The 25397-nt window shown below is 46.1% G+C and overlaps 1 protein-coding gene across 1 annotated transcript in view; it reads right to left on the bottom strand.

The window, feature by feature from the left end:
- Positions 1-25397, bottom strand: part of Cacna1b (calcium voltage-gated channel subunit alpha1 B) — a 161911-nt gene that overhangs the window by 134165 nt on the left and 2349 nt on the right. Inside the window, exon 3 of the mRNA XM_028868647.2 lies at positions 22719-22858. Within this exon, the coding sequence (XP_028724480.1) occupies positions 22719-22858 (140 nt within the window). The remainder of the gene's footprint in view (positions 1-22718; positions 22859-25397) is intronic.

Raw genomic sequence — 25397 nt, 5'->3', positions numbered from 1 at the left:
ATGAAGGAAGCTATAATTCTCATGAAAATGTAGACACAACTTAGTATCAAGATAATGACCACAAAATTACAAAGAATTTCATACACAATTACTATGATCAAAGGTATTACTAAACATATAAATTAACTTATTTGTATTAAGTTTTTTAATCGATATATACAGGAATATTTTTCTAGACCTACCTTAATTTATATAACAAACATTGCTGGTTTCTTTACAAAACTAGTTTTAACAACAGTCTAATATTTATATATGCTTCACTTACATAATTAAAACATACTTAAATGTAATATTTTCACACAGCACCAAATTAATCCATAAAAATAACAGTATGTAATGCAAAAATATATTACTTAATCTTCTTCCCATCTAGTAATTCCATATTTTCTGTCAATTTTAATTATTTTTGCCTTTGTTGCAGTTGAGAATAATCCGATGCGATGAGAGATTAAACATAACTATATAAATACATACAATAATAATTAATTTAAAAATAATATCTATAATATAACATAACCCACACAACACAACACTTATTTTACCTTCTTTCTGATAAAATAAACCATTCATCATATGAAAAAACACCAATGAAATACAAAAGATTTCACAATATTTAATCACAATTCACGTTTTTTATTCAGATTATAGAAATATATTGGGTCTGCCTGGGATTCAATTCGATCTATTAATATTTTCCCGATTGAAAGAATGAAAAAATAAAAATCTGCAATGTAGTAGCCAAGCAGGACAAAATATAAAATAGAGTAAATGAAATGAAGAGATTCTAAGGAAGCTGACTCAGAGCACCGCCAAACGAACAAAAATAAAAAACAGAAGTGCAAGCCATTCAGCTAAACAATAGCAAAAAATTATAGGGGCATTTAAGTGCAATCGCAACTAGTCAGATAAGCCAGATAGTAAAACGACCATTATTACATATATTAGCCTCTGGATTTATAATAAAAAACATGCAGATATAATGGGATTGTTCTACACAAGCCACACAGGAAAAATCATACTCAACACAAAGTAGAGATTGTTTCTGGCTTTAAAAATAGTGCATTTTACTGCATACATATAAAGTACTTTGCTAATAGTAGTATTTTGCTATAGTCTACCAAAAAAAAATATTTTCTCCATATGCAATCTGGAAAATTGACCTTCAGATTATTGTCATAAAATAACACAATATTTTTACGCAACATGGGGATGAAATCTTTTCGAACACTCTTCAGAATGAAAAGGTATCTGACAAAATGGAAAATTTGTTGTCCAAAATAAAATCATTACTAAAAGAATCTTGGAAACAGGCTCGTAAGTAAGTTAATAACTAATAAATGAATAAGATATCAAAATAGCGCATGCTATAAAAATAGTTAACTTATCTTAGATAAAAATTACATAGATTACTTGAACAAACATAATTAGAATTTATCAAAATTACAATAAAAACAGTAGGTAATAAATGTAGCTTCTTCGGCCAAATTCTTGTTCAAATAAGACATCTAATATTCACTAGAAATAATTATAGTAATCAAACACTCAATACAAAATCATTTAAAAAAAATTCTAATCTGTTAATAATATATCCTCATATAAAAGCCCTGAAAATTACCAGCAAAGACCATAGACAGAAATATCATTATGAAATCATCAAACAATTAACAGAAGAAAACTATACCCAAAAACCAGAAGGAAAACATCCTCCACAAGGCCGAACAAAAGAAAATAAACTGACAAAGCAACAACGGAAAAATGCTAAACATACAAAACTAAATCCCTTCATTTTTTTGAGCATGGCCACTTGAATGTCTTTCAAGGTTTTCCTGTAAACATTTATAAAACTTTATCTTAATAAGAAAGTCTTTAATATTTGCTAAAATCATTCCATTAAAAAATACATGGAGAAAACTTAACCAGAAATCTTTTTTACTAAGCATTAAAAAAATTGCAAAAGATTATCAAATTTCTCCAATTTCATATTTCATAGGATATTATACTAAAAGTTCCTGCAGTTGAATCATGAAATTGAGTTAAGTTTAAGACCTAAAATCAAAAAGTACGGTTTCTAATCATTTCTCTACAGATGAGAGCTTTATGCGCGAGTAGCATTGCTATTCTTACATGTAATTAACCTTACCCCATTAAAGAATAGTTAGATAACTACACTGCAAAAAAAAACGCCTCATTTAAAAATTGTACCTTATGAGCTCATTTTGTAGGTCTATCTCAGCATCTCCTTGCTGTCAATGATATGGTCTTACCAGATTCTGGCTAATGACATTTAATATAGATATCTTTTCTTTTGCAACTCTATTACTCCGCCTGACTCGTTAACCACTATGAAACCTCCCAAGTAAATAGAACAAAATGAGACCACACATTCATATAAACCATATCAATCAAATATCATAACTATCTACAAACATCAAACTCCTAAACTCCAATATTCATAGCAATACTAGAACTCCAACTGACAACGTAATATTGGATAAGTAAAAACAAAAAATTATAAAATATCTTTATCTGAAAAATAAAACAGAAAATAACACATAAGGAACAAATGTCTTTCATTAAAACTACTATAGATGATAAAATAAAAATGCAACAATTAGTGTGATATTCATTATAATACTCTAAGTCATCTAAAATATAATGTCATCCAGAAGTTTTATGACATTCTTAAAGCATTGGAAATCAAATATACATCCACTAATTTAGAACCCACACTCCATTTCCCCAAATCCTATCTCACCCCTGCAGATCCCCAAAGACACTAAAAACAAAAAATAAGTAACAAAACAAAACAAAACAAAAAACCTCTTCTCATACCCCATACTTCTTTTCCCTCAACACAACAACTCTGGTTTGTCTATGGATTGAACTTAAGGCTAATCACACGTAAATCATTTTGTAACAAAATCAGGTTACTTAGGCAAAATGTTCATTGTAGAAGACCGTTTGATCTTGATATAAACAATTGATGTTTATGTACAAACTAGTCCACTAATCAACCAAAACTCCCTCTCAAATATCCCAGGCCACCCCCAAAAAATAATGAAAAAAATCACTTGGAAATATATCCCAACAAGGAACCAGTCACCTGTATTCAATAGGCTCAAAAATTTAATGGGAATATAGAAATATTAACAGAAAAGAATGAAACCAAAACACCCAAAGGCAAGACTAAGTGCAAGAAAATGAATAAAAGAAACCTAAACTAAACAATACAAGAGCCCCAAAACAACACCACCTCTTAAAAGTGACAAGAACTAGAGCCAGACTCCCCTAGCACATACCAATCAAAGGACCACAATTACTCCCTACAAACTGATAGTACAAAAGAGAAAAGTAGAGTAAACAAAGAAACCCCCTTCCCGAGTGCGTTTGGACAGTTCTCCTTGACTCCCGCTTCTTTCTTTGGGGTTCCCATGTGAGGTCAAAGTGCCAGATTTCCGCTGGATGCGGGAAGGAGCTGACTTACGCATAGCACCTCTAATTCATCAACTGGCCTATGGCCCACTCCCCCGAAAAAGTTTTCTAAAAGCCCATTTGTTCACCCCCACACCACACAACACGACACTCCACACCCCTCAAGTCAAACGCTAAAGTGGATCGCTAACCTACAAGCGACCAAGCCAATCTGACCAGGAAAAAAGAAGTACATGCAACATCGAACCTATCTATGACAGAGCATTGGGATGACCCCTACACCACTTGATCAACGAAGAACATCCCAGAGCATCAAATGAGGAAAACACAAGTTCCTGCCATCTAAACAGACGAATGCTCGCTTTCAGCGCTCTAAAACTATGACATCAAACCACCCCTGTCCAAAGGCAAACCAAAGACAAGGGCACGGCAGCACATGTTGACCGTTACAAATTTTGTAAAGTGTATTTGCACCCACAAAGATTCCCATTAAAGACTAGAAAGCTCGACCTTCCTTTTATTAGAGGCCACTATGCCCAAAGCACAAGATGAACTTCCCTCAGAAATTGCCTGGAGTCCCTAATATCCCGTTGATGGGACCGCATAACAAAGTGCCCCACATGTATTTACACTCCTAAAACGAGGTTTGTTCCACCAACAATCTGCTACTAAACGCTCGCTTATATCCACATGTGGGCGAAAGTACATAGGCAGAGAGATCCCTATGTTCAGACTATATGCTGGCCTGATGATGTAGGCTCGAAGAGCTAATGCTAGGAGGTGAAAATACACAGTGATGTGCTGCATTGGCCCTGATTGATGTAGCTGAAGTATGTAGAGAAAACATGAGGAGTGGCTTGGCCCTATGATGTGTCACCAGTGGGACTACCGCCGAGTGGTAGACACTAACAGTTGCAGTATAATATCCGTCTTTGCGCATGATTGACCTCTAACCATGAATTGACAAACTCCGCCTGTGGTGTGCATTTTTAAGCGTCCCACAAAGCGTTGATTTCTGTCACCAGCTCTTCTTGGAACTCTGAATGTTCTGATCACCAATGCCCATCTACATGCATGGATGTATTTAACACTTCCTCAAACTTATCTCGACAAATTGTGAAGATTACTAGTCCTTCCTTGTAGATTTTTCAGAGTGTTAAGACACAGACTCAATACATAGTCTCATAAAATATAAAGCTACTTGACAATATGAAAACATCTATAAGCTCATCAGATTCAAGAAGCTGAACAAACTCTGACAGGACCATAATCTGCCATGAGAATCAAACACAAAACCACAACACAGTAACCCACAGAAAACTTTCACAAAAAAAAAGTCTTAAAAGCATGACACATAATCACATCTCCTGTGAATGATCGATGGGACAAACTAAATGGTGATCATTATATTATAAGTCTCCTCACAAGCGCGACACAGACAAGAAGGCACAGTTAGAGCTGAAGAAGAAACTGAATCAGCTGCCCAAATAAATACCCCTCACAGAATAAATCTTACAATTCAGCAACCCGCCTTCTGCCAAAAGATGAAAGAGTACATACAATCTCATCTCCTCCTGAGCATTCTGCCTCAAAAGATATTTGGTGCCGTTGAATCATAAGTCAAACATTTTAGACCTAGCATCTACTAACTTACTTACACTTTCCCAAATCCAACACGATAGAGACCATACTTATATGGCAATATGATAATCAGATCATAATGAGTCAATGGCAGGATCTTCTACACCTAACCCACAATAGTAATAGCTCTAAATAATATCGCCCCAGTGGGAAACGCAAACTTGGGGCACTTTTTGCTACTCCACAGCACCCACATCACACTAGCGAACCAGCAACCACCCCAGCCTATCTGTAAACTCCGGTGCGAATCGAGATGACCCCTCTCGGCCTCCTTGGAACAACAATCAAGCATACACCCACCTACAGGATCATATCGTGTACATATCATACAGACAAGGTGCCTGGCCCCAGGGTAACCATGCACATAAATACCAAAATCCAACCCTAAAAGCCACAATATAAGTTAAAATCATTGTATTGACCTGTACACACCGACATAGGATCAGCCGTGACTGAACATAAAAGATGAGAAGAACTAATTATGAAACCCCTCACCTACCAAGAAAGAGCAGCAGATAACCTCACATTATATCTATAAAGGAGGGAAGACAGATTCTTCGAAACAAATATATATTGCCTTATTATTATCTATAGACTGATACCGAAGTGAGAATTCAGAACATAAAGGGTCCAAACCCGGACAAATGGATTATGTATGCATGCAACTCTACTAAGCATATCCAAGCAACCTGGCTGCCTCAATTCAGCTCTACCATACAGTCCACTCCCTGCTACCATATACATACACCCAGCACATCCCTCAGTCCTACCTGTACAAGTATGCTAGTGCACTCGACCCCGCCCTACCTCTCTAACCTCGTCAGAACCTGCTTCCTTCCCCCAGAGGCTCCCTAATGCTCCTATAATCAAGTCGCCGACTTGAACCTCTACCGTTGCTGCTATTTTACTTTTGCCCATCTGAGCCTCTTACCTGTATGCCCCTCTCTTGCCCTTGTCGTCCGCCTCACCTACACATAATGCGCCGTCTCTCACAACCTCGCTCAGGTCATATCTGCGTCTAGACTCTTCCAGATTCTCTGCCTCTGCTGTCTCCCTTTTATCTACATAAACTTTCTACCTTCCCACCAACCAAACTAGGAGGCACTCGAGGTGACCTTCCTCTTCATATTTTTTATTCGATTGACTTGTCCAAGTCTGTGCGCTACCAACATCACAAACTTAATAAATGATAGATTTATATATTGGCCACTATCAATATGGTCTGTCACCAGGTGTTAAATTCCAATTACTGAATTAGATAAGAGTAACAGCATATTGATGGTCTTATCGAGTGCGGGAAGGACATTTCTGCTTCAAGACTAGCCACCTTAAGTGTCCGCTGCAAATCTCTGACAGACCAAATGATGGAAAGCCTTATATGGGGGCGACTAATCACCCACTCATAAAGGTGTGCCATCCTCACAATTGATAATGCCGTTGAAAAAGACCACTTAAATTCAAGCATGATTTGGTGTGAGCATTACAAATTCATCATAAATTCCCAGTGGTTCTCAACCTTCCTAATGCTGCGACCCTTTAATGTAGTTCCTCGTGTTGTGCTGACCCCCAACCACAAAATTATTTTTATTGCTACTTCATAACTGTAATTTTATTACTGCTATGAATTGTAATGTAAATATTTTTGGAGACAGAAGCTTGCCTAAGGAGTCACAACCCACAGGTTGAGAACCACTGATTCTAAACCAAAGCAGTATGTCCACCAATCAACAGAGCTGCAGAACAGAAAAGAAGAAGAAGAAAACCAATTCAGCAAGCTGGAAGGAAGATAGACAAACTCAAAGTGAGAACTGAAGACTTCAGTGCCACTCTCAAATTCTTAAGACAAAGAAAAAAATCAACAAGAATTTCTAGAATAATGCAGCTAACAGACACTGTTGAGAAACGTTCTACATGACATTATGTACCATCTTTCCAAGTATCCATGGGAGCATATAACATAAATCAAATTTGTCCCCAAAAGAAATCTTAACAAACTTTTAAAAATGAAATCATACTGAGTGTGCTCTCTGACCACAATGGAATCCAAATGGAAATGACAAGATTCTGGAAACTCTCCAAGCACTTGGAAACTGGCCACACCTCTGAACAATGCCTAAGTCACAGCAGGAATCCAAAGTAAAATTCAGTAACACAGAGACCTGAGTTAAACTGACAATACAATATATCAGAAGAAACCGTGGGCAGCTAGGGCAGTGCTCACAGGCAAATGTACAGCACCGAAAACATATATGCATGCATTTAAAAAGTCTAAACTCTCTCGGCAGAGACTGAGAAGAAGGGAGAATAAACTTAAAGAGAACAGAGAGGAGGAAACAACATAAGAGCAGAACAGGGTTGCAAACATTATGAGAAAAAATCAGGGTCTAGTAATCTTCCAGAAGATTACTAAAATTAACCAACCTCCAACAACAGTAGCAAAACAAAAACAAAAAGGTAGATGCCAGCTGCCAATGAATGAATGAAATGAAGAGAGCATAAAATTACAAACCCTGCAGGGTAAGCCCCTGTAGAAGCTGGCTCTCATGAGATCTCAGCCTAATTGGAACTCTTCCAGAAAAACACAAGCTATTACAACCCACCTTGTATGAAACAGATAATTTGAATATCCCCATGACAATGAAAGAAATTGAATTTTAAATTTTTCAAACTCCCAAAGAAATAAATCTCCAGTGTTAGAGACGGATTCACTCCAGAAATCTACGGAACATTTCAAAAACTGTCATTCTGATGTAGTGACTTCTAGAAAAGAGAACATTTCCAAATTTAATTTATAAAAGCTTGTATCTACTAGCAAAACCCACAGTACAAAAACTTTTTTAATTTGATTTTTTAAAGATAGAGCATCAACAAGATGGCTCAGTGGGTAAAGTCACTTGCTGCCAAACCCAGTGAAATGTTCAATCCCCAGATAGATAGGAGAGAGTAATTCCTACAAACTATCTGCTGACCTTCACACACACACACACACACACACACACACACACACACACACACACACACACACAGTATTCAGATTTTTTAAAAGAAAAACACAAAATAAAGGAAGCTGCAGTGCTTTGCCACCTGTTGAGACCTAGCCCATGAACTGAGTCTCTGTCTATTTTGCTGATTTTTTTTTTGTCTGTCTTACTTTTTATGATAATGGGCATTGAACTCTGGGTCTCACACATGACAGGCAAGTCCTCTTTCACTGAGCTACCTCCTCAGCTCAGTTCCAGCTAGAGTGTTTGATACTAGATGTCAATTGTCACTGGTCATTAGGAAACATAAATCAAACTACAATGATTTCAATATATCATAGGCAAGCCACTGCCTGTGAGGACAGGTAAATAAAGATAATGACAACCCCAAAAGCCAGCAAAGATGGAGATCTCTGCACACTGCCAGTGGGAATGTAAACACAGCAACAGTGTACCTACTCTGGGCTACCATTTAATAATTTCTTTTAAAAAACATTAAGCATGGAGCCATAATATAGCCTGATTAATATATTCTTTAGGGCTGGAGAGATGGTTCAGAGGTTAAGAGCACTGACTGCTCTTCCAGAGGTCCTGAGTTCAATTCCCAGCAACCACATGGTGGCTCACAACCATCTGTAATGAGATCTGGCACCCTCTTCTGTATACATAATAAATAAATAAATCTTTTTAAAAATATATTCTTTAGCTTCACACACACAAAAAAAGGCAACTGTATTTGGAGATGTATGGAAACTTTACACAGAGAGATGGTTAGCATACTGAGCCCCTTTATCTGTCCTTGGCTTTCTTGTGCCTCAGACTGTTTTTATAACCTATGTCCATCAAGTGTACTGAGCATCTCTCCAACATCATTTTCTTGCTTTTGGCTTTTGCCACAATTTAGTAGCTATTGCAGTATTCCAAATGTTCTTACTGATTTGCTATGTTGACCTATGTGGCATGATTTTTCATGGGGAGATATTAAAACATCTATTCACCCTGGATAGGGCACCGACAAATCAAAGGAGACTGCTTCTAAGTCCGGTCTGACAAGCAGTGAGTTTAGTTGGTTATCTATAGGAATGTGGGCAACTCAGAGGTGGGTACACCACCAAGAAGTGCCCTTGGCAACTTATGAACAGCTATACTATGAATAGCAGAGCGGGGAAAGGGATGTTGTAAGCCTCCCTCCAATTCTCACAAGGAAAGGGACTAACAGACCTATCCCCCGAGGGTCTCAGGTAAGTCATCACAGATGCTCTGTATCAAAATGACCACAGTAATGTTCAGTGCAAAGGACACAGCCCCACCCTTGTGAGCTGATACCCAACACTCTTACTATACTTGTTTGGGAGCAACATTTATTATACGACTCATAATTACACACAAAAGACAAGAACTTAAGAAATGCTATGATATGATGGCTTCCCTAATCAGCAAATCTCCCATCTTGCCTCTTGCCTTGGGCCTCTCTAATCTGAGATACAACGATATTAAGATCAGCAATAACCCTATAATGACCTCAGAGTGTCCAAGTGAAAAGAAGAATTGTGTGTCTCTTACCTTAAAGAGAAGCTGTGAATGATGAAATTTAGTGAGGAAGGCCTGTCAGAAGCTGAGGGGGACTAAGTGGCCTCTTACTCCAAACAGCCAAGTTGTAAATCTAAATGAACATTCTGGAATCCTAATGACATCCATATAAGGAAAAGCCACCAGCCTACTGCTGACAAGGACAAAGTGCTAGTGGTCTGTAGAAATCAACTAGCCACCACAGCTCCCTAAACTAACACCTCATTCAGCAGAGTCCAACTTTTCTTCCCTTCTACAAGGCCCAAGGCTGCAACGTATCAACCAAGTGGAAGCAGCAGGTGCTGTTGTAAGAGCAATAGCAAGAAATCCAGAAGGCCCAGCTGAGCAACTGATGGAGCTGACATCTTTGAAACAGATTCACAGCACAGAAGCAGTAGCTTCCTGGGAGGAAGAAGCCACCGAAAACTGTCCCAGGTATAAAGACAGGACTGGCTGACTCCACTGGATACTGATGCAGAAGTAGAAACCACTGCTCATTTTCCGTTCTAAAATCCTCGGGCCTTAAAAATTATACTAAGTCCATTCTGCTCTGCAAATGAACAAAGCTTGAATGACCACACACCTGTTAAAGTATGTTTTACTGAACACAGGGCCCACTGTAGAGGCAAAGATTCTGTTAAATATTACTATCCATTGACAATGCATCTGGTCACTAAAGCGCTGTGATGTCGATCTTAAATGGGACGGATGTTGTTTTCAAACCTGCTAACACAATAGCCATTCTGTAGCTCACAAAGGGAGACATAATTCCAATTCACTCTCCTGATAAATCTGGGAAAACAAACATCACCAATTCTGAGGACTCACTGTGCTAAGAGGCAGGAACACTGGCGACTCGGGGTGGATCAAATCAAAACACCAACTCACATGGATTGGAAGAGGATGTTAACTTTCATGGAGGATGTTGGGGTCTAAAGAACCTAGCAGAGGAGCTGACTGCAGCTGTGGAGTAATAGCAAGAGACCTAGAGTTAGGAACGGGTCCTGAAGAACTATCTGAATACCGTCATTGCATAATCAAGCGAGTTGCTTCTTAGAGGATGGACACGACAGTTTCCTGAGGTGGAATCTGTTCCTGGTGAAGAGGCTGCAGACACTGCAGACAATAAATGTTTACACTTCACAGCATCACATGACTTGGTTGGTAGGGCAGTGGCAACATCAATTTTGAAAGAAGTTCTGCTATGGATAATGTGCTATCAAATAGCACTGTAGACTGAAGAGAAGTATGTGAACAGAAGAGTCCATCAAAAGGCCAACTTTACTGTTGCCTTAGGAAACTGCCAGGCACCACTTCCGCAGCTGCCACCAACAAAAAGATGATCTCAACAAAAAGGCTCAATGATAGTTAACACTGTCAGCAATAAAGCACTTTTTAAAGTAAGGAATGCACATATTTTAGACACGTTGTTGCACTTAATATCGTAGATAAAATGTATAACTTTCATATGCACTATGGCAATAAAAAGCCCTGACTTGTTTTATTGCAAAATGTACTTCCCTGTAGTATAGACCCACACCACATCTTTGAGGCATGCCTGAAATTAGCAAGAAAAGAAGCAAACTGTCATGGCCACATTACCTGCAAATGATTGTGCTCAGTGTGAAGGCAGCATATGCCACTCACATAATATTCTTGAAACAACAACAGAAATATAGAAAGGATTAGGAGTTTCCAGAGGTCAGGGTGGGGAGGATGTAGAAGTCTGTAGGCTACAGAAGAGTACATGAGGGCTCCTTCTGGAAACAGCAAGCTCAGTGTCCTGGCTGTGGCATTATATTGCACCTGTGAGGAGTTGTCACTTGGGAAATCTGAGTAAGGATGCGATACTCACTCCATAATACTTATTATAAATATATGATAAATCTATAGTTAGCTCAAAATCAAAATTTTACCTTTCTTTAAAAAGTGGTGTCTGGCCGGGCGGTGGTGGCTCACGCCTTTAATCCCAGCACTCGGGAGGCAGAGGCAGGCGGATCTCTGTGAGTTCGAGGCCAGCCTGGTCTCCAAAGCGAGTTCCAGGAAAGGCGCAAAGCTACACAGAGAAACCCTGTCTCGAAAAACCAAAAAAAAAAAAAAAAAAAAAAAAGTGGTGTTAACCACAAGGACATAGGCTTAACTATGTTCATAGCAGCATTATTTGTAATATCCAGAACCTGGAAACAACCTAGATGCCCCTCAACCAAAGAATGGATAAAGAAAATATGGTACAGGTACACAGTGGAGTATTACGCAGCAGTAAAAAAAAAAAAAAAAAAAAAAAACAATGACAGCATGAAATTTGTAGGCAAATGGATGGAACTAGAAAATATCATCCTGAGTGAGATAACCCAGACCCAGAAAGACAAACACACTATGTACTCATTCATAAGTGGATAGACACAAAGCAAAGGATAACCAGGCTACAATCCACAATCCCAGAGAAACTAGATAAAGAGGAGGACCCTAAGAAGGACATGCATGAATTGCCCAGGAAGGAAAAAGGGTTAAGATCTCCTGGGTAAACTGGGAGGGGGGAGTAGAGTGGAGGGGATGGAAGGTGGGAACATGAGAGTTTGAGATGGCCGAGTTGGGGGAGGGACGGAGAAGGAGAGCAATGAAAGAGATATCTTGACAGAGTGGACCATTAAGGAGTTAGGGAGAAATGCCCAGGAACTCACAAGGATATCCCCAGCTAAGAGTCAGCAATGGTGGACAGAGTGCTTGAACTAGCCTTCCCCTGCACTCAGATTGATGTCTACCCTAATTGTCATCATAGAACCTACACCCAGTGACTGATGGAAGCAGATGCAGAGACCCACAGCCAAGCATTTGGCCAAGCTCCTGGAGTTCAGTCGAAGAGAGGGCGGAGGGATTATAGGAGCAAACGGGTCAGAATCATTATAGGAAAAACCACAGAGACAGCTGACCCAAGCTAGTGGGAGCTCATGGACTCTGGACTGACAGCTGGGGAGCCTGCATGGGACCACACTAGGCTCTCTGAATGTGGGTGGAAGTTGCATGGCTTGATGTGTTTGTGGGTCCCCTGGCAAATGAGACTAGGACGTATCCCAGGTAAACGACCTGGCTTTTTAGAGCCCATTCCCTATGGTGCAATGCCTTACTCAGCCATGACGCAAGGGGGAGGGGCTAGGTCCGGCCCCAACTTGGTGTGCCAGCCTGTGTTGACTACCCAAGGGAGGCCTTACCCCCTATGTGGAGGGGATGAGGATGGGATGGGGAGCGGGGGAAAAGGGGAGGGGGATAACAGGGGTTGGTATGTAAAATGGAAAATAAATAAATAAATAAATAAATAAATAAATAAATAAATAAATGAGCTACAAGGAAGGAAGGAAGGAAGGAAGGAAGGAAGGAAGGAAGGAAGGAAGGAAGGAAGGAAGGAAGGAAGGAAGGAAGGAAGGAGGAAAAAAAGACAGGGTTAATTTCAGAGCTCACAGTGCCCAGCCACTGATCATGCCTGGTCCACAGGCACACATCCCTTACACTCCTGGCCCTGATCCTACGAGTGTGTCCAGTAAGAGTCTGGTAAGTCTGTGGAAGCCCCCATGTCAACCACTCCCAGTTAAAACTCACGGCCCCTCCTGTCTGTCCATCTGTGGCAGGAGTCAATCAATCACTGTACGGCTGCAAGCGGAAAGGCCGCTCTGGCCTCCTACCCCCCCCCCAGGGAGCAACACAGTACTTCCTGAGCTAGGGTCTGAGGCAGGTGTTGAGAAAAGGTGGGACCAGGGGCTCCACCTTAAACAACATACTGCCCTCATACCCCACTCCCTTCCTCCTCCCCATCCTCAGCCTCTTCTGGGTGCTGTGTTGCCAGGTTCTGTGGCTAATGGGAGGAAAAGGCAAGAAGTGCATCAGGAGAGGCCGCAAACGGGGTGACGCAGCACTCCACAGTGCTTAGCTAGGGCTTCAAGGCACTAGAAGAGCAGGCCAGCCCAGGATGCCAAGGGGTCACAAAACACCTGGGCATAGCGTTGCATCCTGCCCATAATCACATCCCCCCCATACTCACTGTAAAACCAGGAGCTTGGGCTTCCAGCCCCCAGAACAGGTAAGATTACAGTTGAGTGAAAGCCACCCAGCCTGTGTGGGGCTGTTATGCCTACACACACACACACACACACACACACAACACACAACACACATGCACACACACCACACGCACACCACACAAACACACACACACACAACACACAACACACACACACAACACACACACACAACCACACACAACCACACACAACCACACACAACACACACACACACAAAACCACACACAACACACACACACAACACACATGCACACACAACACACACAACACACAAACACACACACACAACACACACACAACACACACACACCACACACACCACACACACACAACCACACACAACACACACACACAACACACATGCACACACATCACACACATACCACACAAACACACACACACACAACCACACACAACCACACACAACACACACACACACAACACACAAACACACAAACACACACACACACACACACACACACACACACACACACACACACGGCCCTGGGGGCGGGGGCGGGGGTGAGAGTGAGTTACGCTAAGGCCAGCACTGGAGAAGAGAGGACCGTGACATAGCACAAGTCCCATTCCAAATGGGCCCCAGCACTGCCTCCCAGGCCAGCCAGTGGCACAGGGCCCTTCCCAAGAGGCAGATCCACAGACAGGGCTCTGTGAGAGTGTGATGGGAAGTCCAGAATGAACCCTACCCCAGGCCTGGAACAACACCAAAGGGTGTGACAGACAGCAACAAGGGAGGGAAGCGGATGAGAGACGGAGTGACAGGAGCAGCTCTGTGGACTGCTGAGAAGCCACCCTAGAAACATCTGCCCGGCTGCATGGTGGGGTGCAAGACAGGTCAACCAGTGAAGTTACAGTCCAGGGAGAGCCTCTCTCTCTACCAGAAGATGGGAAGCTCCTGAGCCCCCATCAAGGAATCCAGGCTGAGAAGGAGGCCCGCTTGCCACCCTGCTCTCAGGCCAGGGACTAGCTCCAAGCCTAGTAGTAACAGAGAGAAACCATTAGCAATCATTGTCACCTCAGTGTGAATCACAGCTCTGGCCTGCGGTGTGAGGAGGGTGGGAGCCGGAAGGAAGGAGGAGTGGAGTCAGTGAGTCCACTACCCTTCCCTCACAAGTGCCACCCTTGCTGGGTGTGAACTTCAATTCCTGTGACTTCTGTGGGGGTATAGCCACAGGATGCAGTGCCAATGCCCCAGGTTATATCACTGGCCTGGACACAGCACCACACACCAGAGCACCCACGCCAGAGCCTATCAAGGAAATGCCAATCAGGACAGGGCAATGCAAGTGAGCCAGACAGGCAGAGACCACTAGATAGAATGTCTATTCAAGATGGAAACTTGGGGATTTACAAGGCCCCTGCCTCCTAAATGGTGACACCTAATTTAGAGCCCACCTCAAATCCTTGGCCAGGCCTACAGCCCATCAGCTACTGGCTCAGTCAGGAAAGGGTCCATGGCCCCAAGTGAGGCCCATGTTGCACCAGACCCTTTCTCCTTTGTCTGACACCTTGTATGTGCCAGACTATAGGACCAGCTCCCTGGCCAGGAACTGCTGGTCATAACTCACAGTGGAGTCTCTAGCACCCTGGGTCCACTCTGTGTCCCAAGCTCTGTAGACCTTGCCAGGCTGGGCTGTAGTCCCTCACCAGCCTGGGCACCAACCTGCTAGGTTTTACAAATGCATCCCCTTTCCGAGAGGTTCTGTAAAAAGGTTCACTTCTTCTTCTCTGAGCTGCAGTGGTCAGGTGCAGAGGGATCAAGGGGAACAGACAAGTCTCCTGGCTGACCACCCGGGGCGCTGACTACAAAGAAACTTCTGGGTTTCTTTCTGAATAATCTGAGAGGCTGTGGAGGCTGGATTTAGGAGTGTCTTAGCCTAAAATTCACCCAAGTCTGAGGGCACAGTTTGTGGAAGTATAAGGGACAGGTGGGCATGTATCCTAGGGCCTAGGATTCCTGCTCTCTACCCTTTCTCATAGCTGGAGTGGAAGATGGTGGCTAGCGACAGCAGGAAGCAACTGGAAGTCTATCCCACTCCTGGACCCTGTAGTCAGCCAGAGGTCTGGGCTATTGGGGATCATGGATGCTTTCCACCATGAGTCAGTGGTTAGTTGACTTCAGGAGTGCCTCCCACACACTCACCTTTGGTCTAGCCCAGAGGAAGGTGGGCCTCTGTACAGCCCAGAGTAGCACAGGGCCTCGAGGTCTGCACACCAACCAGCCCATGCCCCGACCCATCAAGAAGGCCCCGCTCTGCTTTCGTATAAGGTAGATTTTACAATTAGTTTTTCCCATGGGCTGGTCCTAACCTAGAAGCACACAAGGACTCTTAGACCCTAGAAATGATGGACAGGATGAGAGCTTGAAGCTACTTCAGCTAGGGGACTGTGGATCCCCACCTACCTAGCACCGGGGAAGAGCCTGAACCCCTGAACACAAGTCATTGAGAATTGTCCCTGAGAAGGGCTGGTTCTGTTCCATGATCCAGAAGCGTAGAGTCCTGAAGCAAAGGAAAAGTTGGGGGAGGGAGGAGACAGAGCAGAGAGTGAGCTGGGTCCTCTATAAATACCCACTTGCAGGGGTGTGTTCCAAGGAGGGAGGCTGGGAGCCACTCATGAGAGCAGGGCATCCCTGGGACTTTATGTAACCAACACAGGGCTCTAGAGCTGTCCCACAGGACATCTGAGAGATGAACACCAGTGCTGGCCTACAGTGCCACCACTACTCGCCCAGTGCCCACGCTCACATGGCAGCATTCACAGGGCTGCTCGGGCCAGGGGCTTTGCTGTACAAGGTAGGGCTCCCCATGTCCTGGGTCTGGCAAGTTCTCAGGTGCCACAGGACCAGGAAAGGTTGCAAAGCCCCATGAGCCTGCAATAAAGCCCCATGGATACTACCTAGAAAACCTGGAGCCTGATCTCAAAAGATAGGGAGCGAAGGTTTGCCCCCATGCAGCTACAGAGACTATCTCTCAGAACTGAACTCCTAACCCCAATGGCTCCAGCCACATTTAGGAGAAGCAAATAATCAGGGCCCTGGATGTAGGAAGGGAAAGGGAGTCCAGTGAACCTCAATTTGACCAGCACCAGAGGCCATCCCCCAGCAGAGCCCCAGTTAAACACTGGGAAGCTAGGGAAGGGCCCATTGTACGGAGCTGGCTTTAACCACTGTTGGGCACACACCGGGTCAGCCTCCATTCAAACACATGCCACTGGCACTCCCTGTCTCCCACCATGTCAGATATGTCTTGAGTCACTTGCTGGCAGGCACAGGATCCCTGAGCACTGTCCCCTTGCCCTGTGGCAGATGTCCACGGTGCTCATCCATTTGTTCTGTCCCTAATTCCTTGTGCCTCCCCAGTCCCCAAGGAACACCTCCCAAGTCAGGCTACATCCTTTTGTCCCCTAAAAGCCATTAGAGACCAGCAGCACTAAGTTCAGAGTCTGTGAAGGCCATGCCCGATTCTGAACTCACTGTCCACCTGCCCTCCCCCGAGGCAACCCACACTCCTCTCCTCTTCCCACAGGAGATGAATCCAGAGAGAGGAGCCTGAGCTCTAATTACACGTCCTGGAAAGGAATCTCAGTTTAATTTGAAGTAAAATGAGAAGCTGTGGTTGGAAATGTCCCCCAGGGAACCACCTGCCTGAGCCAAGACATGTTTCTCTGTGTCTCCACAGGCCATAAGGAAAGCAGCAGGCTAGGCCACAACAGAGGTCCTTATTACCTGTGGATTAAAGTCCTCCAGGCAAAAGGCTACAGCATGGTGTTCTGCGGGTCCCAGAAGAGAGGAGTCGGTGATGAGGTGGGGGGGGGGGGAAGAAGTATGATGGGCACCATAGAGAGTACAAAAAAGACAGCTGCCTGGAAAAGTGAGTGTTGGACCTGGAAGGCGCCAGAGGCTCCTGCAGACTCTGCCTTCCCAGCATGCCTCTTGAACGCCCTGAGGCTGGCCCTGGAGCCTCTACCTGGGCTGCTGCTATCGCAGTGCCCAGTACCCTCGCTCTCCTCAATTGTCTGCTTTCCTCCCTGTGCCCAGTGTGAGCCCAGCTTGATGGCCCTGCACCCAGGCCATGGCCCTTGTCCCTGCATCCTCTTCCCCACCATCCACCGAAACTGTCCCTCAAGGATCTCCTGACAGTGACGGTACTCTCCACTCTACCGGCTTCAAGTCTTCCCTCTCCCCAAGGGCATTTGGACAGTTTGCTCTATGTATCCAGAAAAACATGGCCTGCAGAAGAGCAAGATCTATTTGGTCACCTCTGTGTCCCAAGAAACCTACACAGGGTAGAAGGCAAGTGGTGTCTCCAGCAGGTACCTCCCAGGTGACCGAGCAAGGCGCTGACCGGGCTGTGAAGGAAGGGCAGACTGGGGGGCTGGGCTGGGGAGCTCCAGTGCCCCCTCATTCGCTTTCTCCCCCTCTCTCAGTCACCCCTCCTTGCTCTGCCCTACATTTCTCTCCTACATCTCTGTCTCCTGTATCCCTTCACTCATCTTCACACATCTCAGCTGACGCACTTGCTTCCAAATTCAGTGAACAGTCTGTGAAGACTGCAGCCATCTATCTCTGCCACCCCTGCCCACCTAAGCACACCCATCTTCAGCCCCTGACACTCGTGTCCACTGGACAGACCCATTCATGGACCAGGGCCCTGGACATGTCTTCGCTCTGACTCCAGGGCTGGCCTTCTCCAACTGCATCAGTTTCTCCTGGACCTCCCACTAATGCTCAGGTAGGCACTCTGGGCCTCTATTCTCTACCCACACCACCCAACTTCCTCTCTACTTTGCTGAGAAGCATGCTACAATGAGCTTTACTAACAGGTCCCACCACAGGGCCCCAGGCCCAGCATTCTCACTCCCACACACACCTAATCCACTTCAGGCCACATCACACATTTCCCTCCAACGTCAGCTTTGTGGAGCAGAACATACTCTTCCTGATTCCCCAACTGCGCACACAAGTGCTCCCCTGGCTCTCCATCACCTCCTTGCCCAGGCAGCCTACAGCTATAGGCACTAGGGTATAGTCCAAGATAGCTTCTCTAGTTCCTGGGGATCCTGTCTGGTCTCTCTATACTCTTGGTCAGGACCATAGCCACAGCTCTCCCCAGAAATCAAGTAGTTTATAACCTTAAGCCTTGAAGCCATTCATGCCCTCCCAAACCTGAAGCCTTCCCTGCCTGCCTACAGACAAAGCTTGCCCTATGAACTCGTTACCCATTTTCCCACCAAGATCAAGATTATTCAGTCCTTCCTTAATGTATGTTGAGTTAGTCCATGCCAAGAAGAATTATGGCCCAGCCACGATGCAGATCTGCCCCAGCCACAGTCTAGGTGGTGGAAACCCAGAGCCAGTGACCGCAGCGTATCTAAGCCCCATCCAGGCATGAGATTACGTGTACTGATGAGAAACAGGCTGGGAAAAACGCATGCCACTTTGGACATCATTCACCAGAAAGGGCTCTGTGGCTTTGTTCTCATGTTCACACCATCTGGCAAACACTGAGTACGGAAGTGATTAGTGGTGAATGGAGCAGTGTCAGCAGATGAGAAGCTCAAACACTCAGGAAAATGAACAGTTACAGGTAGACAGGATGTAGATGGACACAGGGTGAACAGGCAGAAGAGTAGCAGCTCTCGGGTGGCCCCTGGCTGCGCTGGGGGGGTGGCTCTTTCTGTCCTCCTCCAACTAGGGCTCCCATCAGGGCACTTCTGGGCCCTGCTCATCCTACTGTGCAGAAAGAAGTGTTCTTGGAAAAAGGAGATGGGCAGGGAAGCCTACCCCTCTCCCTACAATCAGCTGTAGGACCAGGAAGGGGACCTTTCTTCTAGTAGTGAGGCAGAGCCCATATTAGGAGATTTAGGCTCTTGTCCCTACTCTACCAAGGGACAACAGTCTGGTTGGTAATCCATGGGCTGGTCTAATCAGGAACAGGAACTTACAACTGAGAGGCCAGACTCCCTGAGCACAGGCCCATATTTCACAGGCCAGCCTCAATGCTCAGAACCTCCAACATCTCTCATAATCCCCAGGGTCCCAGAGGCATCTCTGTGACCAGTATAGACCCCAAACCCGATCACATCCATGCCCCAGAGCAGCAAGTGCCCAGCACACCTAGTTATCATAGTCTTCGCACCATATATATATTGGTGTGGATAACAAGATACACCAGAGAAGGAAGCAAGGCAGGGAGCAGCAGGCACTAGCCTTGGCTTCTCCTCGGAGAGCAGGGGGTGGCACATAACTCCCTATCCTACCCCTGCCCAGGCATCTCATCTCTCCCAACCACCACACCAGCATCAGGAGCAGAGAGACCCCTGCTGGCCACTAGGGATATGCCTGGCTTCACTAGGCAACAGGCCAGGGTACTGTCTGCCTCTCCCCTCTGGGTCTCGAACCCCTAAGCACCAATTAAACAAAGCCTAATTAAAACAACAAAATAACAAGAATGTGCCACACACCCACATACACCCTGCCACAGGGACCTCAGCTCGGGAGGGTTAGAGATGGGTTCTTCCCTGGGTTTCCCACTAAAACCTCCCACAAACACAGACACACGCAGGTCCTTGTGACTCTGTATCCTACAGGAGTGTCAGAGCAGCTCCTAGTGTGGCTCTGGTCCTGCATGCCGGCCTCCGTGAAACATGGATCACCCCTCCACCCGGGGGTGGTGTCCCCCAAACCTGGCACTACCTCAAGGAGTTCGATGTGAAGGGAGATGCCTAAAACCCTGACAGCTTTCCTGCAGACGCAGGGCAGAGGGCAGAGAGACAGAGCAAGAGGCTGAGACCGCGGAGGGGAAGACGACGGGGTGAGGAGAAAAGACGGCTGTACAAAGAGGCAGAAAGGAGAAGGGGTAAACAGAAAATGGACAAGGGATCTCCAAGACTAGAGTGAGACAGTCTGCCTCCCTTTGTGGGGCCCTGGCATCTTCTCACAGGCATTCACATGAAGATGAGCATTCCTGTCTTCCACCACCCAGCAATGGGCTGCAGCGTCTCCCACTCTCAGCCTCTCCTAGGATCAGAGTTCTGGAAGATCTAGAGGTCCGTCCTATAGGCAGGTGGGGGGAGGATGATGAGGGGATGAGGCGCTCTGGTCTCCTTCCTTGCCTCCTTATTCCCAGGCACCCTACGTCATGGGTGGCAGATTCTAGTAGTAGGGTCCAGCATCCCTTGCCAGCCTCTCCCCTCAACATCCATCAGTTTTGCCTCCACTCACTGCCCCCTCCTGGATGCCAGCCCCAAGATAGGCTCAGGGGACACTCTGAAAAATAAGACGCCATTCTTGTCTTCAGGGACTTGATCTCAAGAGAAGGAGAACTGTAAACAGCTGTAGTTACTCCCGGATGCCCCGGGTGGCAGCCCTGGACGTGGGGAACACCCGACCCACAGGGGCCACACTGTGCACCAAGCCCTTGCGATTGTTCACTTATATCATCCGTGGAGCAAGTCTCCATAGAGCTATGGAGGGCCTTCAGTAAACACCATGTCAGCACATTCCCACTTTGGAACAAGGAGCAACCCACAGAAGTGTGCAAAGATCACCATCATATGGATCCTCCCCAGCCTCAGCCTTACCAACATGGCCCTCCCAACAGAAGCTACAACACAAAGATGGGGAACAGGCCCCCCATGTCTCTGCAGGACAGAGGTCACTACCTGACTTCCTTTATTCCTCAAATACAGGGAGCCATGGTGGCTGAAGCCCCAGACCCAGGCTTCCCAGTCACCTCCTTCCCACTCTCCATCTGCTCAGTCCCGTCCCACACACACCCACGTGCACCGGGTCTCTATGGAGGTCAGTGGGCAGAGATGGAGCCACCCAGCTCCCATTTCCAGAAGTGCTATAGCTCTCACCTATAGTGGGCTGGCTCCCTGTGCTCTGACCTTGGCACTTAATCCCCAACCACAAGGCCCTACGGAAGATGCTACTGCCATCCCTAGGCCAGGACAGAGCCTCTGGGAGAGCCACAGGCTCTGTGTGAGTAGTCCTCATCCCAACCATAGCTTTTGTCCCCAACACAGGACTTCCACAGTCCTCAGTCGACACCAGAGAACCAGAAGGAGGACGTACAGCACCCATTAGGGAGATAAATCAACTGAGGTGGCCAGGAGATGGGCCACACATTGGCTTCCTGAGGCTCCTGGGTAGTAGGGAGTTTTATTCTCATCATTATAAGGAAGGATTGGCAGGAAGCAGCAGGCATACGTTGTGACTAAACGCATTCAGGGCAGAGGGGCTGGAGAGACGGCTCAGCAGTTAAGAGTACTTATTGTTCTAGCAGAGAACCCAGGTTCAGTTTCCAGCACCCACATGGTAACTCCAGTTCCAGGGGATCTGATGCCCTCTTCTGACCTCTGAGGGCACCAGGCACACATGTGGTACACATACGCACATGCAAGCAAAACACTCATACATTAAACAAAGCTGAAAACAAAAACACTGCCAGGGTTAGAACCAGGACCATGTACTCTGCCTCACACAGTGGAGAGGCACAGAGCTATCAGGGAGACGTCCCAGGTAGCTTCTCAGACAGGAAATGGCTCATATACCAAGTGCTCCTCTAAGATCACAGTTGGGTAAGAACCTGAAAGGAGCCCTCACTTACTGGTCACACCATCTATAGTACCCAGGACCCTACGACCATAGTGTCCACTTTGCTTTTAGGATCTGTAAGCAGACTCCTTCAGATAGGCTACTAGGAGTGAGCCTTTTGAGAAAACATGTTACAAACACAAACGTGGTCCTTACACCAGAAACCACAGCACAGCAGATGGGAACAGACCCTCAGTGTCTTTGAGGGCCTTCGTTGGGAGCCCAGAGGCCATTACTTGAGTGGGGAGAGACAGTCCCCATTTACTCAGAAGTACAATCAGAGACCTCTTTACACTCCGCACCACAGTCAGGGGATGGGGTACCAACATGAACATTTCTGCCACCTCAGTTCTACAGCAGGGCAGCACACATGAGTGCACTCAGGCTTGGCCCACCTACCCCGTGAGGACCACCACGAAGTCCATGACATTCCAGCCATTTCGAAGGTAGGAGCCCTTGTGGAAAACGAAGCCCAGTGCGATGATCTTGATCCCCGCCTCGAAGCAAAAGATCCCGATGAAATAAGGCTCCGTGTCATCCTGAGGAGGAGCACAGGACAGTGTTCACCTCTGTCCTCTCAGCAAAATAGCTAGACAGCAGTCCCTGTCTGATGGGCATACCTGCTACCCCAAGGCTGACCCCGCCAGGCACCCCACAGACTTCTTTAGCATGCGCTGCTCCCACAAGCATGAGAGTGCTCATCTGAGATAACTAATCATGGAATCTATCATTTGTTGATATGACAACAGTGTCCTGATCATGCCTAGGAGTCCTTAGGCCTCTACTCTGTTATCCCAGCTTCTGCCCCAGTTACAGGGTACCAGGACTGTCCTGCTGGAATCAGGAAGACTTCGCTCAAGGAGGTAAAAAGGTAGTGATGATGCTCATAGGGAATGCCTGTAAGTCAAGTCCTTGTATTAACTGGAACAACTCTTTCTATACACTCAAGTCACAAAGGCACGGAGAGGGGGAACGAGGCCAGAGACCACAGGTGACCCCAACAGCCAGCTGGGTCCGACCCTAGGCTCTGGCCGCTATGCCAAGTTACCTGGAAAGCTTGACATCCTTAGTCTTTGCTTTGGGACTCACTCACATGTGCAACACACATAGACAAGCAGAACGTGTAAATTCTGACAGGGGGAGAAAGAAAAGTAAAGCTCCAGCATTAAGGATACTACTTCACGATACTAACGATATTGTGAAGGCCAGAGGACAGTGCCCTTTACAGGCCAGTAGTAGGCATGAGACTTGGGAGGTGGGAGCAACCCAGGAACCCAGATAGACCACGGCTCGGGGAGCCTCGTCAAAGGTGTGGCAGCAAAGGTTTCTAAGGCTAGAATCTAAGGAAAACTTAATGTTGGAGAAAACAATGGGACAAACAGAATAAAGGTAGGGACTCTAACAAGATCCCCAAGTCTGCTTCTTACCCCACATCTACAAGGTATGATGCTGGGGAAGACTGGTACTGAGCAAAGACTGTTATAGGACCATAGATGTAGAAAGCAAGAGGAGCATCATGTGTAAGGGAGGAGAGCAGAGAGCTTCAGGAAGCTGGACAAGGAGGATTAGCATGATCAGTTGCTACACTCTGGAGCAGCAGCTTTAAAAAGAGGAATGATTGGGGAGGAGGCTAGCTTCCAGAGTCCATTCACAAGGGTTGGCCCCTAGGACCAGCTCCAGCAAAAACTGCTCTTCAGAGCCACTATGCCCCCATGAAGAAAGACTGGGCATGTAGCCTCGATGCTCCAAGGTTGTGTCAGATGAGATGGGGCCACTAACTTCTTCAGCTGGAGCCTCTCTCCAAGAAGTAAGGCCCTCAAGGGCCCCATGCCTTGCCAACATATCGGCTTGGCCCCTCCCTCTCTTGTCTGCAAGGACTCAGCTCCTGAGACTGACTGATGACCCTGAAGTTTGGAAGGGGAGATGGCTATGAGAAGGTATGAGCAGTATGACAGGAACTATCTGAAGGGCCTGGCAACTAAGTGTCCATGATGGGCTAGTGTCCCTGTCCAGCCTCCTGATGCTGACTCATGAAGGATGAAGCTCCTGGAGGAATGCATGAACTGTTCTTGGCCTCAAGGTTTCTGGTCTAGTTTAGGTGGGAGGGTCTTCATTCCTCAAGGGGAGGTACTGTTGACTCTCTACACCAAGAAGAAACTAACCTCAGAAGGTCTTTACGGAAAGCTCCTGGACAGAACAAGAAGAGCAGACTAGACTCTAGGGCCACTAGCAAGGAAGCCCTCCCCTAGGTTCTTCTGCCCAGCTCCTATAAGCCAGACCCATGCCTGAGGCTGATGGGGCCGGAAGATGGGTATGCGGATGGCTTGGGAGCCACTGGTCTGCAAGCTAGAGGCTTAGGCAGCTATAGAAGATAAGTGAATAGGAAGCAGACTCCCAAGAGATGAGGAAGCTCGACCCAAGTGAGGCTACAAACATGGGGGGAGGGTCCTAACACCATTCAACCCCTTCCTGCCAGGTAGAAAGCAGCTCCAGTTTCCAAGCCCACCTCTCCTTTGTTCGTCCTAACAGCCCCTGAGGACTGAGCCGACAGACAAGACTGGGGTCAGCAGAGAGCTTTTTGGACCTCCATATACGACTTGTTTTTCCAATAGCTTTGCCACAAAAGCTACACCTCCCCACCCATCCCCATCGTTACCAACACCAAGCAAGCCTGCCCCACTGACACAGGTACTCAGAAAGATGAACACTAGGCTTGTCTATGAAAGGATGCTAAGTTCATGGCCTCCTGGCGCTGGCCTCAGCCTGGCCTGTGACCCTCTTGGCCCTACCTGCCACGGTTCCCTACAGATAGGGTCACGACCTGTGGCCTGGCATTAGTGATGCTCAGCCTGGTAAACCTCCAAGTTCACTCCCTTCTCTGGACTCTGGAATGGGTGCTCACCACAAGGATAGAGCAGGCAGAGGATCTGCTCCACCAGAAGCCCTGAGGAACAGAGGAACCCTACTGGGCATGCCCAGAAGTGCCCAGTTCCCATGACTTACCCTCAGCCTTGAAATGTGACTTAACTCACACTCCTCCTTCCCAGCCTACATTCTCTAAGCCCACTTGGCCTTCTC

This window comes from Peromyscus leucopus, chromosome 4 (assembly GCF_004664715.2).
Source record: "Peromyscus leucopus breed LL Stock chromosome 4, UCI_PerLeu_2.1, whole genome shotgun sequence".
NCBI lineage: Eukaryota > Metazoa > Chordata > Mammalia > Rodentia > Cricetidae > Peromyscus > Peromyscus leucopus.
The sequence above is the reverse complement of the archived record's forward strand: the minus strand, read 5'-3'. Positions and strand labels throughout refer to the sequence as shown.